We start from the raw sequence: 20,490 nt of genomic DNA, 5'->3' as shown, positions 1-20,490 counted from the left end.
AGTCAATTTGAATTTCATTGGGATTTCATGCTCTCTTGCAGCTACATTTCAACTAATCTCCTCTGGTCTGAATTTGCACCCAGGAAGTGCACATACTTCCCTGTACAATACTGTCGCTCAGGACTAAAGCACCTGCCAAATGTACAGATTCAAATGTACAGATATGTGTTCATGGCACTACTTTGAGTTTAAGCACCGCGCACTCTGGCTCCATATCAATGTTTCTATTCAGCCCAGACTGAAACACTATCATTAATAAAAACATTAATATGAAGCCAGAGGGTGTGGCACTTCTCTGTAATAAGTTATAAGTTATGCAATAATTTACCAGCACCTCATCAACAGTCCCTGGTGTACGTTACATTTGCCTTAAATACTCATTTGAATTTAAACCATAAATCATGTAACATTATGTATTGTGGCCTCAGATCTTAGATGCCAATTTTCAGTCATCGGCGGATGTGTTCTGCAAGGGTCATTTTCTCGTGTCCCCACCTGTCGTGCTCCTTGTCCACCAGGTGGTAGCGTGCGCGGAAGGCCACCAGGTGGGCGTAGTAGGCTGGCGCGGGGATGGAGACGGAGCGGGTGCAGCGCACGTAGGTGTGGCACAGCTGGTAGGTGAGCAGCTGGAACTCGTCCGCCGTGAAGCAGTTGTCGTCCCACAGCACGTGGTAGTGGGAGGGCCGGCTTGTGCCCTGTGGCCAATTAGAACCAAGATTAGCCATCATGGCCAATCAGAACCAAGATTAGCCATCATGGCCAATCAAAACCAAGATTAGCCATCATGGCCAATCAGAACCAAGATAAGCCATCATGGCCAATCAGAACCAAGATTAGCCATCATGGCAAACATGAACTGTGCCAAAAAGAGGAAGCGCCATCTGTGCTATTCCGAACACTGTATGCAGCTATGCTATTCCCATGCTATTCCCAACACTGTATGTAGCTATGCTATTCTGAACACTGTATGTAGCTATGCTATTCTGAACACTGTATGTAGCTATACTATTCCCAACACTGTATGTAGCTATGCTATTCCTAACACTGTATGTAGCTATGCTATTCCCAACACTGTATGTAGCTATGCTATTCTGAACACTGTATGTAGCTATACTATTCCCAACACTGTATGTAGCTATACTATTCTGAACACTGTATGTAGCTATGCTATTCTGAACACTGTATGTAGCTATACTATTCCCAACACTGTATGTAGCTATGCTATTCTGAACACTGTATGTAGCTATGCTATTCTGAACACTGTATGTAGCTATACTATTCCCAACACTGTATGTAGCTATACTATTCTGAACACTGTATGTAGCTATGCTATTCTGAACACTGTATGTAGCTATACTATTCCCAACACTGTATGTAGCTATGCTATTCTGAACACTGTATGTAGCTATGCTATTCTGAACACTGTATGTAGCTATGCTATTCCCAACATTGTATGTAGCTATACTATTCCCAACACTGTATGTAGCTATGCTATTCTGAACACTGTATGTAGCTATACTATTCCCAACACTGTATGTAGGCCGTCGCCACCTAAAGAAGGGCCAGCTAGTACCCAATGAGCCAATCAGAGTCAAGATGAGCTGCACCACAGAAGACACAAGCTATCTACTGTATATCTATCAGTACAACATAATGACATATGAAAGAAGTAACAAGAGAGGATAACAGTGGGGAAAAAGACATCATCCTTGCCAGCCTGGTTTAGTTTGCCTTTATAGGCTATTAAGCAGCACGTGTCTGGGACATTGGCATACAGCAGCTTGAATAACAGCCCATGACAGTGAGGTTTAGGGCCACTGTAATCAGTCATAACTAATGGAAAATTACCCGCTAAATAATGATTTCCCAAAGCCCATTCGATGCAGGTGGGGAGGCAATTACTGCAGTTTCACAGAATGGGATGAATATTAAGACGATCACTTAGAGGTGTGTGTGTGTGTGTGTGTGTGTGTGTGTGTGTGGAGTACCTGTATTCCCGCATGACTGCAGAGGTAAAAGTCGAACTCATAGGGGTGTGTGATGTCTGTATCCACTGTTGTTCCAGCAGGAATGTTTCCGCTTCGTCCAACCTGGAAGTGAAAAAAGAGGAAACGATGAGAAAACGATGAGGAAACGATGAGAAAATGATGAGGAAACGATGGTAGTTCATAGTGAAAAAAAAGAAAACGATGAGAAAACAATGAGGAAACTATGGTACAGTGGGCAGTGCTTCGACTTGGCCAGCTTCACTCGCGGTCCGCGCGTGGGATCACGCGGTATCACGCGACTTTAATTTGTATTTTCCCAGTGAGCCGCTGCAACAACCCAAACAACCGGTAGATGGCTCAAGTGAGCAGGGTGTCTCGTAAAAAGAAATGGAGCCTGAAAAACCCTACACAGACTTCACTACAGACTTTAGCAGCAAAATAATTTAATAGCCAGAAATATGCCTGCCCTGCCCTAATAAAGAAATATTTGGTTAACTGCGAGTGAATCCCGTTTGCAGCCGTAGAAGAAACGCAGGACAAATTAAACATTCTGGTTTTCTCCGAGTGCAACGATGATAGACAGACATCATTTGGACAAAATATAGAGCATATTAACCGCCGTTGCTCAGCCAAATGCCTTCCTGTTACGTCCTGTTATCACGGAGTTACAGGCGATAAACGATTTTTGATGGTCACAAGTTTACTTCATTAGCGGTTTATTTTTTTTTTATTATTAAAGAGTGTTTTTCATTTAAAGGTTTCGTGCTTATTCAGTAGAGCATTTAGTGCTCTCCCCAATCCCAGACGTTCACATTGCATGTTTGTTTGTAATGGATGCAACCGCGAGATGGGCTATGCGTTTGACGGCAATGAGTTGTTAACAGACATGAACCAAGACATATAGCCCAGCAGCAATCTAGGGACTGTTTGTTATTTATTGAAGGGGCCACCGGAGGAATTTTGAGTGTTCAGTTGCAAGTTGCATGACCCTCCCTTGCCTGCTAGAAATTGTTCAATGACCCTCCGACAGAATTGTTAAAAAAGAAATGACCCTCCCCTGCCAATTGTCGCCGTCTTCCGCCCGCGCCACAGCCACACACTGTGATAACGTTCTTAAATCAATCTTTCCCGTGAGCTTGCATGCTACCAGTCCTTCCTTTTCAAATGTGTTGTGCCTGTTTGCACAATTTCACAAATAATCATATGTGATTAATAATATGACAAACTAGATGTACTGCAGAGCGGTACAAAATATGACCGCCGCCCAGTCCTGCACATTTTTTCCACAAAAAGAAATCACGCTGAAAGGCCTATATGATTCTAACTGTCTCACTAAATTGCATTATCCACACTCAATTCTCACTGGTATCTGCTAGACAACAAGTACCAAAACATGATTAGTTCATAGATTTCACATGTAAAATTAATTTTATACAACCCCACCTCCATCTTGCCTGTTCATAATTCTGAGAAATTCTTGATTGTTTGTGTTATGTTTATGTTATGTGTGTGTGTGTGTGTGAGAGTGTGTGTGTGTGTGTGTGTGGGTGTGTGTGTGTGTGTGTGCGTGCTTGTGTGTGTGCCTGCGTATGTGCCTGTGCATGCAACCGTACATATGTCTACTGTGTGAGTATGTGTCATACGTATGATTACTGTGAATGTATGTGTTTGTGTGTGTTTGTATCTGTTTGTGCACATGTGTGCACATGAAATGGGTTAACATGACCCCTGGAGGCAAACATACGGAAAAAAATGGTCATCCAAGGTCCTACAGTTCTCAAGATATTCACAGAGAACTGTGTCTGCCCTACCCTCCTTTCGGGGGGTCCAGTCGAGCGGGGGGGCTACAGATCAAAACGAAAAATGACGGTTCCATGCTATCCATGTGGGGGTACATGCCCACCAAGTTTTGTGTCACTAAATGTACAGATAAATTATTTTATTGTAAGGCCCCCCATGAACGAAAGTACACAAAACTTGGCATGCATTCGGAGGGTGTCACAATGATCCTACACTTTTAATTTTGTGCAGTTTTGACCTTGTCAGCCAGAGATATTGTGATGAAAACACCTAATTTTTTGCTTTTTAATTTTTAACTAGGTGGCGCTATACATGAAATAAGTGGTAATGGGATGGGTTGACATGCCCCCTTAAGACCAACATACATAAAAAAGGTGGACCTCCTAGGCCCTACGGTTCTCGAGATATTCACAGAAAACTGTCTCCGGCCACCTACAGGCCAGTTGGTGTATAGTAACATAAATTTATTTATTGTGCGGCCCCTCATGAACGGAATTCCACAAAATTTGGCGTGCATACAGAGGGTCTCATAATGATCCTACACTTCCAATTTCGTGCAGTTTTGACTATGTTAGGTCACAGATACCTTTAATTACAACACCTCATTTTTACTTTTTTGTGTTTAACTAGGTGGCGCTATACATGAAATGAGTGGTTATGGAATGGGTTGACCTGGCCCCTTGAGATCAACATGCAAAAAAAAAAAAGGTCCTCCTAAACCCTACGGTTTTCGAGATATTCACAGAAAACTGTGTCTGCCCTACCCTCCTTTCGGGGGGTCCAGTCCAGCGGGGGGGCTACAGATCAAAACGAAAAACGATGGTTCCATGCTATCCATGTGGGGTTACATGCCCACCAAGTTTCGTGTACCCCGGTCTTTCAGTGTCCCAGGACTCATTGACGGAAATTTGGGCATGCGAAAAAAATAAATAAAAAAAAATAAATTCTGACTAAACCTATATTACATAATAATCCCTGTGCACGGGGACCGAAACAATGCATGCCGACTTTTTCCGTGTTTATCACGTATTTTAACTTTCCCCCGCTGTCTTGCCGTTTTAATGTTTTCCCGTAGAATATCCCATATTTTAATACTCTCATAACAGCCCTGCCATCGGGCCTGTCTCTGTGTTGCCCTTTTGCTACCCCTTGCCCTTCCAACGAAACAGATGTCTTCAAATCATTGTTTTCCTTGCTTGAAGGCGAACTTAGAGTGATGTTAACCTATTTAAGTTTAACGGCGTGATTGTCGTGAGAGCACGATTCATTGGCGCTTGCATGTTCGGCCTTACGTGCGCACCTGAGGCTACTCAGCTACAAGAGAAAGAATTTCCCCTGTTTGTATGTTCACTGCAAGTTGGCCTACCATAACTTACCAACTCTGCACTGTAGACCCTAACTGGCTATTTATATTTTTCTGTGAGATAAGCAAATGTATTTGTTCAACTTTATGAAGCAGAATTACGCATAGGCTACTTGGAACATAATAGGCCTACATTTGACAAAGGACAGATGTATGTTGCTAGTGACAAAATCAGGGCTCTACACTAACATTTTTTTTCAGGAGCACTTGTGCGCCCAAGTTAAAAAATGTAGGAGCACAGACAAAAATTTGGGAGCACAGTCAGTTCTGTACTTAACTTACACATAATCTAACATTATACTGCAGCTAACAGTTAAACATGCCAGTGCACCAATTGCGAATATTAAGAATGACTGACAACATTTAGGCTACAGGAAACAGGATTTTAAAGATCAGTGCCTACTTTATTTTCAGTCTGTTCTATTTTCCTACATTTTGTTAATGTAAAATAATATAATACATTGCCATATTTGCATTTAGCCTGTATATCAAGTATCCTGCCAAATGTAGGCCAATTTATTTATTTGTGAATCCATCTATAGCTAATCCAAATATGCCCATGGTGACCTATCTGGCTGCATACTGCCTAATAGACTACTACTACTAAAACAGTCCATTTTCTCTTCCACAAAACCCAACATTAATCAAGGATATATGTTTTATACTTTTAGTTTTTATTTGAAATATCTGCATTGATGGGGGCAGTAGGCAAACGTTAGGCCTACTTTCGTTTTTCACTTCAGCTTGTATTCGGTGTAAACAAACATACATGCGTGGAACCCTGGAGTTGTCAGTAGTGTTCTACCTTTGAATAAAATGGGAGTATTACGGGAGGGTACTTTTGTGCCGGTTCGTTCGCTACAGCTATATTTTGCATATTGCAGCCAATACGTCAACTGGGCTAAAAGGCATGTTAGGTTACCTTTCCTTCTCTCACTGCATTCTCAGAATCTCATCCTGTTCCTCCTATATCCAATGAATTCGGTGGATAGAATAACTCATTTCTTCAATCTTTGCATCTTGGCTGGCTAGTCTAACTTTCCGCTTTTTCTGTGCGCTCTTGGATTTGATAGCGAGTCACAACGCGAAACTGCTAACGTTGATGGGAGGTGTAGTTTTTATGCTGCATTCGCGACGTGATTCTATGGTTTGCACCAGTAATGTTTCTCGATGTTGCGGTGTATTTTGTAGACAAACATTGACATGGTTAGAAGTCATTCGCACCAGTGCGCCTAAATATTTTTTTGCACTCGCACGGCATCATTTTTACTCGCATGTGCGAGTGAAATGGGCGCACTGTAGAGCCCTGAAAATATTAACTTTCAGTGTTTTACGATGTCTTTGTCATGGGGAAGTGTTTTTCCCCATGAATTTATTCTAGGTTACTGTCAGTGACTGCCGTGAGAGAAGCGGGTTCTGTGTTTCGTTCATGTCAGTGACTGACGCGAGAGAAGCTGGGTCTGTGTTGTGTTGCGTTAATTTATTTTCATTGGGCATACCGTGCCGTGCCGTCCACAGCTCTTCAGTTCTGACAAAGCCAAATTTACGGATGATTGGGAGTACATACGTTGAGTTGACACCCAAATCATGTCATTTGGATGTGTTTTGAGAAAGTTCGATGTTACCGTTTTTAGTCAAAGCTCGTTAGCCTGGACGTGACGCGGGCATGTCATTTCGCCGCTACAAAACATTTCCGGAAAGGTACTGGCTTGATTAAATTCATTCTGGACTCTCTATCCGACCACATAAAGACCTCGGGATACTTCGGTTTGGCTTTAGGGACTCTCTACTCACTACCACGTAAGTGTAATGTTGTTTGTAACTGTAGAAGAGGTATAAAAATAGCGTTTTGTAGCGGCAAAATGACATGCCCGCGTCACGTCCAGGCTAACGAGCTTTGACTAAAAACGGTAACATCGAACTTTCTCAAAACACATCCAAATGACATGATTTGGGTGTCAACTCAACGTATGTACTCCCAATCATCCGTAAATTGATCTGAAGTGCATTTTACTCCGGATAATTCCTTTAACTAACCACCCGATTCACGTTGGCTGGGGGGAAGGGGGCCATCAGACATTTGTGCCCAGAGATCCAGGAAGCAGAGATAAGGTCTTACACAGATCTCTGCCGTCCTAACAGTCACCCAGGTATACAGGGCATACAAGGCCAAATAGAGAGGGTCTCTGTACCAAGACTGTCAACTCTTTCTCGACCCACTAGGGGAATTATTCGTAGCAATGTTATTACGATAAAAACTTCTTCGGTGAAGCAAATTCCTCCAAAAACGCAACTTACACTTGCTTTACTTAATATTCGATCACTGTCAAATAAAACTGCCTTGGTTAATGAAATTATTACTGACAATCATATAGATGTTATGTGCCTTACTGAAACCTGGCTTAAACCAGATGAATACCTTCCATTTAATGAGTCTACACCTCCCTCCCATTTGAATTATCATGTACCACGCCCAGGGATTAAAGTGAAAAAAAATCGTTTGACTGAACTTTTTTCAGGCCATAAGTCATACGTTGTTCTTATCTACCTATAGAGATAACACCCCTTTTGCGGTCACAACCTATTGGTTTTTAATGTACAAAAAGATGCAAACAGCAAAGTAAAGGGAGTATTCGCCTTATTCACACGGCGGCCATTGTTTAAACCAAAACGAGGCTACAGGGTACACTTACTATATAATTAATGCCACCTACAGGTGAATGCATAGAACATAACAATCCTATGGTTTGTGTACCCTGTAGCCTCGTTTTAGCCGCCAATGGCCACCATGTGAATAAGGCGAATTGAGAGTGTTCTTGATTGAGATTGAGTTTTCCTGATGAACAAAAATATATTTTAGTACCATCCCTGACCATTGCTGATTAGCCATTGCTGTTCTTTTCTACTGCAGCAATATTGTAGAAAGGCTTTAACACACTCTTATTTAATTACTTCAGGCCAAAAGTGTTTAAAGGGGAGATTTTTTTCTTGTTAATATGCAATTCAACACCAAGTAAAATCTATAAAATCAAGTTTGCAAGACTTCCCATTTCCTCATCAAAGTAACGAATCAGAACATTCTAGATATTGTTCATATTTCCATTTGTTGCCTCATCCGCATTTAATGAAAACATGGTAATTTTGAGTTTTATAGACAACTCAGTTTTCCAATGAGCAGCAATACTGTGTGTGCTCATGCAGGAGGTCTGCGCATTTGATAACGACAATCTGGAGACGGTGCTTTCGTCTTCAGCAACAGACTGTATAAGGTTGACAAGAGGTTGCGATATGGTGAGGGACAGGTCGTGTTGCGCTATGAAAGAACATGCGTAGCCTACTTTCTAAACGTAAAAACGGTCAGCCATAGATAAACGTAGCCTACCTCTGTCGTGGTGGCTAGTTGCACCAGGTAGGGAAGATGTCCTGAAGTGCACGAACGTTAACCTTATGGCGGTCTTCTGATTGGTGGCGTGCTAAAACGTTTTCCTATTGCATCCATAAACAATTTTCTTGCAGCGAACCGCGCAAAAGCAAACCCCTGGCACTTTAATTTCTTTACACCATGGCTTGTTAGTTCTCCCCCGTTTCCAACAGCTGCCCATCTCCATTTAATTTTTAACTTTTGACACCTGCCTTCCTTTAGCAACAACGCATCCATGACAGCTAGTGGCCTTGCCAAATAGACGCACACAAATCATGACGCCAATATGCGAGGTTCTGGTAGGCCTACTGGTTATAGTTTTGTGCTATAAATTAATAATATTTTATAGCAAAGTTTTAAGTTGACTATTTTAATTGTATGGATTTTTTTTGTCAACATACACTCACAACCTACTGTCATTAAAAGTGAGGCCTAAGCAAAATAGGCTACAAGGCTGTCTGTGCGTCACAAACAGACTGACCCCCTTACTCAACAGTTCGCGATGATGACAGTGATATTATTTTTTTTATGCTAACACGCTCAGTCAAAACCTTCCGTTGCAAATTGTGAAAAACATTGTTGTACATGTCATAACAGACGGGATAATAAATTGCATAGGCTACGGTTTATATTGCGTCGATTTACACATAATGTTAGTTGCATTGATTAAAAACTGTAACAATAATAGTAGCCTACATCGGGTGGCATAGAAGGCTATCTGTTCAAGTCATAGGTGACACCCAAAATGAATGACCTCCCCTGACAAGAGTTCGCGATAGTAAAAAAATTGTCTACATTGATGCACGGAAAGAACACAGCCGCTTCTTCTCCGAATTCGCACAGAGCTCACAATATCATATCCAAAAAAGTTAAACGGATTGGCCAACCTCATCAGCTGTATCTAATGTGTCACTATAATCCAATTTTTAGACCGTTATAGTCCTCCATACGTGTTCTTTGAAAAAGCAAAGGTGATAGCCCCGCCCCCCCTCCTATTTTTTTTCCTCATCGGATCTGCATCGATCTCAAATATGACATTTCTAAAATCAAATTGACGGAAATCCGTCCTATGACGGAGAACTTTAATCCTTGACCACGCCACACTGGCAGGGGAGGTGGAGTAGCTACAATCTATCAATCTAGTCTTCTCACATCTCCCAAGCTCACACACAAGTTTAAATCTTTTGAAGTTCTAGTCCTCAATTTTTTACCGCCAGACTGGAAAACTGATCAGCCTGTAACTGTGGTCACATTGTATAGACCCCCTGGCCCCTACACTGAATTCTTAGAGGAATTTTCTGATTTCCTTTCCACTTTAACTATCCAAACAGAAAAAATACTTATATTGGGTGATTTTAATATTCATATGGATAATGTGAACGATTGTCTCACAATTGCATTTCAATCCCTAATTGACCATGTCGGGTTCTGCCAAAATGTTAATTCACCCACGCACCGAGATAACCATACTATTGATCTAGTCTTGTCATACGGCATAAACATAGAGCAGTTAACAATCTTGCCACAACACCCGACCTTAACTGACCACCATCTAATTACTTTTACAATGACATTACAACATGCAGTACCTAATTTAGCTGAATACTACAGCCGCGGCTTATCGAAAAAAACTAATGCAGACTTTCTAGAAAAAATTTCGCTTACGCTTGCCCCATTCCGGACTCATGTGGTAGGCCTATCAGAAGGCCCATTCCTTAATCCAGCCGAGGTCGACTTGTTAACTGATAATGTGATGAACTCATTACACTCAACCCTTGATTGCACCACTCAAAAAGAGAATGAGAAAACAAGTAAGGCGTGCTCCATGGTATACCACACAGACAAAAACACTCAAACAAACTTGAACAAAAATGGCGTACCACTAAATTGGAAGTTTTTTGCCAAGCATGGAAAGATAGCCCTATCACCTACAAAAAAGCACTCAACGAAGCCAAGTCAACCTACTATTCCTCGCTGATCGAAGAAAACAAAAACAATACAACATTTCTCTTTACCACAATCTCCCGCCTGACGAAGAGCCACACCGAAGTAACCGAATCTATCCCTATTTGCCTAAACAGTAATGACTTCATGAACTTTTTCAATGACAAAATTGAAACAATTAGAGATAAGATTAATATCCAATCAGTCTCACCAAATATTCATACTCCATTGCTGAACGGTAGCGAAAACATAATTGAATCACAGATGAGACGAACAACGTTGAATTCATTTACACCTATTGACATATTAGACCTCACTTCCACAATATCTTCATCAAAATCTACAACTAGTCTACTAGATCCTATTCCTACCTATCTTCTGAAGACTGCTCTCCCTTTCTTGGATAATGCTTTGCTCCAGATTATAAATAACTCACTGCTATCAGGGCATGTACCACAGTCGTTTAAGTTATCTGTCATTAAGCCATCCCTCAAAAAACCTACCTTTGACCCTAACCACCTGGCCAACTATAGGCCTATATCTTATCTCCCTTTTTTGTCAAAAATACTAGACAAAATAGTGTCGAAACAAATTGGTACCTTCTTGCATATGAATAAAATCCAAGAATTATATCAGTCTGGTTTCAGAGCTCACCACAGTACTGAATCAGCCTTAGTTAAAGTTTTTAATGACCTCCTCATCACTGCCGATAATGGACATATATCAATATTGGTCCTCCTGGACCTCAGTGCTGCCATTGACACCATAGACCATAACATACTACTCCACAGGCTTGAACATTCGATAGGCATTAAAGACTCAGCACTCGCTTGGTTTAGATCATACCTTTCTAACCGCAGACAATTTGTACAGGTTCACAATAAACCGTCTACCCAGACTATGGTAAAATATGGGGTGCCTCAAGGCTCAGTACTAGGGCCCCTGTTATTTTCTCTCTATACGCTTCCTCTAGAAATTAGGAAACATGGCATTAAATTTCATTCTTATGCAGACGATACACAACTATACCTTTCCATAAAACCTGACGAATTGACACCGTTAGCCAAACTTGACACATGTATACGAGACATAAAGACATGGATGACAAATAATGTCCTGCTTTTGAACTCCGATAAAACAGAAGTCATGGTTTTAGGTCCTAAAAAGATGAGGGATATCCTATCCTCATCACAGGCTACATTTACTGATCTTCAACTATCCTCATCCACATGTGTTAAAAATCTAGGAGTTACAATTGACCAAGACCTATCACTAAGTAATCACATAAAACAGATTACCAAAGCTTCATTTTATCATTTAAGGAACAAGTCTTTATCCTTACCAGACGCTGAGAAATTAATCCATGCTTTTGTCACCTCAAGGATTGATTATTGCAATGCTCTATACGCTGGCTGCAATAACGCCTGTCTAAAGAGCTTTAAGTCTAGACTTAAAACATACCTCTTTACTGCCTCCCATAGTTAGGTATGGTGCGTGGAAATTCACCCACCTCAGGGTTTTTGGAATGGACCACCTTGCTGAGTCCTCGTGTGACTAGCACCCCAGTCGCGCGTGCGATGGTGGTCACTGACCATACCTGCGCTGGTGTCGACTACCCCTCACCATGCCTTAGTTATGCTGCTTTAGCATAATGCTGTCATGGACTTTTCATGTGTCACGCTGTACAACCCCCCCCCCCTCTCCTCTCCCCCCTTCTCTCTCTCTCTCAACTCTCCCTCTCTTGCCTATTCTCACCATGGTATACTGTAACAATATATAGTACTACTGATTACTTATTGACATTAACCATTTTGATTTTCAGTAATACTAACCCACTCTACATCTCTTTTTCTTCCCCCTTACTGTACCTCACTTGTGAGGTACATCATCACCAGTCATCAACCATCCGTGTGTTGGCCCTCCTCTCACCCATCTCACCTGAAGTCCCATCCTCGATTGCCCTATTACTGCCCCCTATCTGGACTCCTGGCCCGTACAGCCTAGTGACCCACCACCTGCCTATGACAACTCTGCCCGGATTACTGGCCCGTCTGCCAACCCACCACATGCCCCTTGACAACTCCCTTCCCCTGGACAATTCCAACGCTGGACTATTGAACTTTGTCACTAAATCAGGAATAATGAATTACCATAACGGATACGTAATCATCCCACCTCTTGTAACTTTCAGCTCAAGTGCTTAACACCATGTCTTATTCTCTACACCCGACTATCATATGCATTTGTCATGTATACAGACCTTACTGTCATGTACTGACCCTAGGCAGATGGGTCAGGCCCTTGAGTCGTGGATCTGCTCGAGGTTTCTTCCTATATATATCTCCAATTCTAGGGAGTTTTTCCTCGCCCCTGTTACCCATGGGCCTCTCTCTTGCTTTTCTTTTCTTCCTTTCTTTCCTTTTTTCTCTGATTGCCTACATTCTGTAAAGCGCCATGATACATGTGTTATGTTTTGGCGCTCTATAAGCACAATAAATTGAATTGAAATTAATCCGGCCCTGCCCCCAGAAAATCACACCTTCCCACCTCTGACATCTTAAAAGAAGTCAAGAGGACTCCTTACTCACAGACCTATTCACAAACCTGCGGCATTTTGCCCCGTTTTGAAATCCTGCAGCTACAGGAGCTTCCAATCGTGAGGAAGGAATTTTGCATTGTAGGCATAACTAACATGCAATAACGCCGCCAACAACAACCAAAACTAGGCTAATCATTGTCAACATGTTAATTAAATGTAACATTATTGTGAATCAAATTAAAATGTTCTCTTTTGCAAACGTAGGCATAGTAACAGAATAATTTAATAATTTTACAAAGATAGGCTACTACATCAATCCGTATGTTTCATGGCTTTCAGGCTACTAGGCTATTTGTTTTGCCTTGATTCATTTAGGCTAGGCCTTTTTATTCAGGGGCCGTATTCACAAAGAATTTTAAGGCTAAAAGTAGCTCCTAACTGGCGAATTTAGGAGCAACTCCTAAAAATAATGGGCGTGTCACTCCTAACTTTAAGACTCCTAATTTTTTCACAAAAAGTAATTCACGAAGCATTTTAGACCTAAAAGTAGCACCTAAGTCTGGGACAGCTTAAGTCGAGAGGACTCCTAACTCACTAAGACCTATTCATAAACAGCTTTTTTGTGGCATCTTACGTTGCGATGTTTTGAAATGCGTAGCGCGCAACAGGAGCTTCCAATGCGAGGGAACAATTTTGCATTCATAAAAGGGATGCAATAACGCCACCAACAACAACCAAAACTACTCATTGTTAACATGTAAATGAAATGTAACGTTTCATTGTGAATCAAATTAAAATGTTCTCCTCTTTGCAAACGTAGCCTAGGCATATGGTGACAGATTAATTTAATAATGTTGCAAAGGTAGGCTACTGCATCAATCCATAGGCCTATGTTTCATTAGGCTACTAGGCTATTTGTTTTGCCTTACTCTTTATTCATTTAGGCTAGGTCTTTTTATTCAGTTATTAATCATCTTCCGTCCTTCGCACTACTTGTGTAGCGCACGCATTCTCCGACCTGTCACCTGTCACTCATCATCGGAAGAGAGGTGTTTGGAATTCCCGCGTTACAATCGTCAGCCAATCAAGGTGGTCACTTCAGTCAAGCTCGTGCATGAGTAATGACGTCATCCATAGCCACGAAGACTCACTCCTAGTTTAAGAGTTGTCTGAAAGGCTTTGTGAATTACTTTTTTTTTAGAGAAAACTCCAAGCTAAAATCTTTAAGTGCGATTTAGGAGTAGCCTACTCCTAGTAGTAAGATAAAAGCCTTTGTGAATAGCCTACGGCCCCAGTTATTCATAATCTTCCATCCTTGTGTAGCGCACGCATTCTGAGACCTGTCACCTGTCACTCATCGTAAGGGAGGTGTTAGGAATCATGCCCGCGTTACAATCATCAGCCAATCAAGGTGGTCACGCTTGCCCATTTACCCAAATTAATGATGATCAATGATGATCATTACTGATGATCATTGTTATTTAAGAACATGCAGTGTGCGTAGGGTACCAAAAACATCTTGCTCGTAAAAAAGCATCATAACGCACATTCTGGCGGGTCTGTTATTTACTGTAGGCTGCGCAAACCACAGGCCTTTATTTTGGGCAAGCCTGCATTCATTCATTCATTCAACCTTTATTTATTCTCTGAGGGTCATTGAGGGAAGCCCTCATTTTCAATGAAGCCGAGATTACAGAAGCGAAGCAAAGCGCTCCACAAACAAGACAACATTCGAGGCCTTCTGTTAAAGAATTTTATATAAAGCCTGCGCTAACAGTAATCCTCCTGCCCCTGATAGGCCTACCACAGCTGTGGATAGTGTGGAATGTTCAAGTAATAGCACAATCCAATGTGTCTCAATTGTCCCCCGCTGACCACCTCACACATTTCTCTAGATTTTGCAACGAACTTACATGAAACAATGCCATAAAATATGCCAGTTTTAGGACACAGAATAATGTTTGTAATGATACCAGGTAGGCTTACGTTTAACAGTAACAAATGTAATGAGCTATTCATTGTCGAAGGTGCATGGTGAAGTGAAATTCTTACTTTGGAAAACAAACATTTGCCAATATCATCGCCGATCATTAGAATATTGCAACAGATTCTGTGTTCTGGACTGCAGGTAACTTGTTAAGCCAGTGGTTCTCAAATTTTTATTTCATTCCCCACTTTGATCAAGGGGCATGACTGATGATAGTGGAGATAACGTTTTATCCAGAGGCTTTTGCAAGTCAGCATCTTCGACGGTAGTCTATTAAAAATATAAGTTTTCGATGTCCCAAACGATGGTAGTTCATATGGGCCTTCAGCGGTCACAGAGAAACGAAAAGAAAACCTCCTGAGCTTATGAAAGATCAGCTACAGCACCTGCATGAACTAAAGCCAGACTACACAAAGGAAGCAGACTACACACAGACTACACAAAGGAAGCAGACTACACACAGACTACACAAAGGAAGCAGACTACACACAGACTACACAAAGGAAGCAGACTACACACAGACTACACAAAGGAAGCAGACTACACACAGACTACACAAAGGAAGCAGACTACACACAGACTACACAAAGGAAGCAGACTACACACAGACTACACAAAGGAAGCAGACTACACACAGACTACACAAAGGAAACTCAGGCACATATTGTACCCCTCAGTGGCATGTCTGGACTCACCCTCTCGTTGCGGTCAGCACAGAAGAGGCGTGTGTGGTGGCGTTTCTGCACCACGATGTAGGTGATGCCAGGCTGGTACTCCTTCTCTAGACTGATACAGGCCTCACGAATGGCCAACAGCTCGTAATAAAGCACCTTTAACACATAAATGAGAGCTGTGCGTTATGTGTGTGTGTGTGTAATGAAACACAACACTTTTTACATTTATGGGAAGCTACTTGAAAATGTTTGTCTGAATCTTGTATGTAATTGTTACTCTTTTGCAGGCATAGTCTGATTAGATATGCATCGTGTGGACATAGTCTGATTAGATATGCATCATGTGGACAACATGAATAAGTAGGCAGTGCTTGCGTATGTTCTGTATAGTTTGATCTGATCAAATTAGGTCTGTGTCTGTGTCCAACTAAAACTTTCTTACCTGTCTGAACTGTCCCTCGGACACTCCGTCCCGGTAGAAGATGATGCGGGTGGGCTTATAGCGTGTGGACTTGTAGAACTGAATGAGCAGCTCACGCACCATCGAGGCCAGATCCTGGATCACCTCCTGCCTCGGCCTCTGCACCCGCACCGTAGCGCAGTACCGGCTGGGGTGAGCATCCATGCTGCCCACCACCTAGAGATACGGAGACAGACACAGATATAGATACAGACACAGACACAGAGACAGACAAACCCATTAGGAGATAGACAGACAGACAATAGCAGGGATGGTCAGAGTGGGTGATGAACACAACAGGGCAGGAGAAAAGAAGATCATTTACGTCAGTAATTATGTGCCATTTTCTTCCGTTGTTGATAATTACTTGATAGATAGATAGATACTTTATTGATCCCCAGGGGAAATTCAAGAATACTATGCTTTCCTGAGTCAGTTTAGTGGAAAAGACTGAGGCTAGGAGAGGCTAAGGTTGCTATGCAACAGAAGTGCTGGTTATTTATGAAACTTGTAGTTATGCTTTTCCAAACTGCTTACCCACAAGCCATTTAGTGTGTGTAACATGAGTTCTGTGTATGTGCATATGTCTATGTCTCACTCTGTGTAAATGCATTTATTTATTGATTTTTTTATTCACTTATTTGTGTGTGTGTGTTTAGTGTGTGTGTGTGTGTGTGTGTGTGTGTGTGTGTGTGTGTGTGTGTGTGTGTGTAAACTGACCGCTGCAATAGAGGGCTTCTTCCCATCCCCAGCAGGTGGGTGCGTGACATCTGCCCCCAGAAAGATCACAGGCTGCTGGAACACTGATGGCCTGTGGCCAGAGAAGGGTTGATAGAAACAGACACCAATTATACACTGACACACACACACAGACAGACAGTAACTTCGACACAGTCACACGGACAGACAGTAACTCCTCAGACAAAGCTTGAGCTTTGTGGCTGGCTGTTCACTGACTTAAAAGAACCAATGGTAGGAGCGATGGTTACATCACAGAGCGGGTGGGACTCACCGTTGGTGTGGCACCAAGATGTTGTTGATGCCACCAAGCTTGACGTTGATCTTGAGGCAGAGGTTGGAGAGGGTCTGAGGTGACGTCTTCACCACGTTCTTCACCTGAACACACTGAGTGGCCATTCCCAAGAGGGTGTCCCCTACCCGCTTCACCTCAGCTAAGTGGAGAAAGGAGGGAGGGAAGGAAGAAAGGAGAGAGAGAGAGAGAGACAGAGAGAGGGGGGGGAGGGAGGGAGGGAGGGAGAGGGAGAGGGAGAGAAAATGCTTTATCTACATGAAGAATTAGGGGACATTACATTACAATTGTCACTTTCTGCTTTTCCGTAGTTGAACAACTAGTTTGTGTTAAACAGCTGATCACGTATTGTTATTCAAAGAGTTGACAGTAATCATTGAGAGGAAGAAATGGACTGTACTGCTGTCCAACTGAAACTGTGAATAAGAAAAGTCTTCCCATCCCCTTACCGTAGACCGGGGTCTTGCCGGGCAGGATGACGATGATGAGCTGCAGGCCGGCGTAGGTGTTCTTCAGGTGTCGGAACATGGGCTCCACGCTGTCCGCTCCCTGTGCGTACTTACAGAAGCACGGCTGCCCCTGGATGGGCATCCCAGCGTCCTTGGAGATCTTACGCAGCTGGTCGGTGAAGCCCCTGAGAGGAGAGAGGGAGATGTACAGTGAGCCCCTATAGACCACAGAATAGAAACATGCTACAGTCCCCTATAGAGTGCTGATGGACAAAGACCACAGAATAGAAACATGCTACAGTCCCCAAGTGTGTGTTTGTAAACATACTATGATCTCCCCAAGCGTGTGTTTGTAAACATATTATGATCTCCCCAAGCGTGTGTGTTGGTAAACATATTATGATCTCCCCAAGCGTGCGTTTGTAAACATACTATGATCTCCCCAAGCGTGTGTTTGTAAACATATTATGATCTCCCCAAGCGTGCGTTTGTAAACATACTATGATCTCCCCAAGCGTGTGTTTGTAAACATATCATGATCTCCCCAAATCCTCCTCAACAGTGCCCTGTAATCTGTATGGCAGAATACGGCAAGTGGACACATCTTAGAAAGTGTCTTCTGACATCTTTAACACACTTGGGTTATTAACACACACACACACACACACACACTGCAGGTACAGTTGAACACATCTTTAACACACTTGGCTTATTAACACACACACACACACACACACTGCAGGTACAGTTGAACACATCTTTAACACACTTGGGTTATTAACACACACACACACACACACACACTGCAGGTACAGTTGAACACATCTTTAACACACTTGGGTTATTAACACACACACACACACACACACTGCAGGTACAGTTGAACACATCTTTAACACACTTGGGTTATTAACACACACACACACACACACACTGCAGGTACAGTTGAACACATCTTTAACACACACACACACACTGCAGGTACAGTTGAACACATCTTTAACACACACTTGGCTTATTAACACACACACACACACACACACTGCAGGTACAGTTGAACACATCTTTAACACACTTGGGTTATTAACACACACACACACACACACACTGCAGGTACAGTTGAACACATCTTTAACACACACACACACACTGCAGGTACAGTTGAACACATCTTTAACACACACTTGGGTTATTAACACACACACACACACACACACTGCAGGTACAGTTGAACACATCTTTAACACACTTGGGTTATTAACACACACACACACACTGCAGGTACAGTTGAACACATCTTTAACAACACACTTGGGTTATTAACACACACACACACACACACACACACTGCAGGTACAGTTGAACACATCTTTAACACACTTGGGTTATTAACACACACACACACACACACACTGCAGGTACAGTTGAACACATCTTTAACACACTTGGGTTATTAACACACACACACACACACACACACACTGCAGGTACAGTTGAACACATCTTTAACACACTTGGCTTATTAACACACACACACACACACACACTGCAGGTACAGTTGAACACATCTTTAACACACTTGGCTTATTAACACACACACACACACACACACTGCAGGTACAGTTGAACACATCTTTAACACACTTGGCTTATTAACACACACACACACACACACACTGCAGGTACAGTTGAACACATCTTTAACACACTTGGCTTATTAACACACACACACACACACACACTGCAGGTACAGTTGAACACATCTTTAACACACTTGGCTTATTAACACACACACACACACACACACTGCAGGTACAGTTGAACACATCTTTAACACACTTGGCTTATTAACACACACACACACACACACACTGCAGGTACAGTTGAACACATCTTTAACACACTTGGGTTATTAACACACACACACACACACACACACTGCAGGTACAGTTGAACACATCTTTAACACACTTGGGTTATTAACACACACACACACACACACACTGCAGGTACAGTTGAACACATCTTTAACACACTTGGGTTATTAACACACACACACACACACACACACTGCAGGTACAGTTGAACACATCTTTAACACACTTGGGTTATTAACACACACACACACACACACACTGCAGGTACAGTTGAACACATCTTTAACACACACACACACACTGCAGGTACAGTTGAACACATCTTTAACACACACTTGGCTTATTAACACACACACACACACACACACTGCAGGTACAGTTGAACACATCTTTAACACACTTGGGTTATTAACACACACACACACACACACACTGCAGGTACAGTTGAACACATCTTTAACACACACACACACACTGCAGGTACAGTTGAACACATCTTTAACACACACTTGGGTTATTAACACACACACACACACACACACTGCAGGTACAGTTGAACACATCTTTAACACACTTGGGTTATTAACACACACACACACACTGCAGGTACAGTTGAACACATCTTTAACAACACACTTGGGTTATTAACACACACACACACACACACACACACTGCAGGTACAGTTGAACACATCTTTAACACACTTGGGTTATTAACACACACACACACACACACACTGCAGGTACAGTTGAACACATCTTTAACACACTTGGGTTATTAACACACACACACACACACACACACACTGCAGGTACAGTTGAACACATCTTTAACACACTTGGCTTATTAACACACACACACACACACACACTGCAGGTACAGTTGAACACATCTTTAACACACTTGGCTTATTAACACACACACACACACACACACTGCAGGTACAGTTGAACACAT

At 42.3% G+C, this 20,490-nt stretch overlaps 1 protein-coding gene across 5 annotated transcripts in view; it reads right to left on the bottom strand.

The window, feature by feature from the left end:
• ago3a (argonaute RISC catalytic component 3a) overlaps positions 1-20,490 on the bottom strand; it is a 106,215-nt gene that overhangs the window by 8,025 nt on the left and 77,700 nt on the right. For all 5 annotated transcript variants that reach the window (XM_076279661.1, XM_076279664.1, XM_076279662.1 and 2 more), the window contains exons 12-18: positions 17,656-17,840; positions 17,189-17,348; positions 16,897-16,987; positions 16,159-16,353; positions 15,738-15,872; positions 1,989-2,090; positions 496-695 (exon numbers count right to left, since the gene is read on the bottom strand). In XM_076279661.1, the coding sequence (XP_076135776.1) occupies positions 496-695; positions 1,989-2,090; positions 15,738-15,872; positions 16,159-16,353; positions 16,897-16,987; positions 17,189-17,348; positions 17,656-17,840 (1,068 nt within the window). The remainder of the gene's footprint in view (positions 1-495; positions 696-1,988; positions 2,091-15,737; positions 15,873-16,158; positions 16,354-16,896; positions 16,988-17,188; positions 17,349-17,655; positions 17,841-20,490) is intronic.

The sequence above is a fragment of the Alosa pseudoharengus genome, unplaced genomic scaffold (assembly GCF_046254945.1).
Source record: "Alosa pseudoharengus isolate Yale_2024_CS ecotype anadromous, Long Island Sound unplaced genomic scaffold, YU_APseudo_1.1 YU_APseudo_1.1_scf_12, whole genome shotgun sequence".
Lineage (NCBI taxonomy): Eukaryota > Metazoa > Chordata > Actinopteri > Clupeiformes > Clupeidae > Alosa > Alosa pseudoharengus.
The sequence above is the reverse complement of the archived record's forward strand: the minus strand, read 5'-3'. Positions and strand labels throughout refer to the sequence as shown.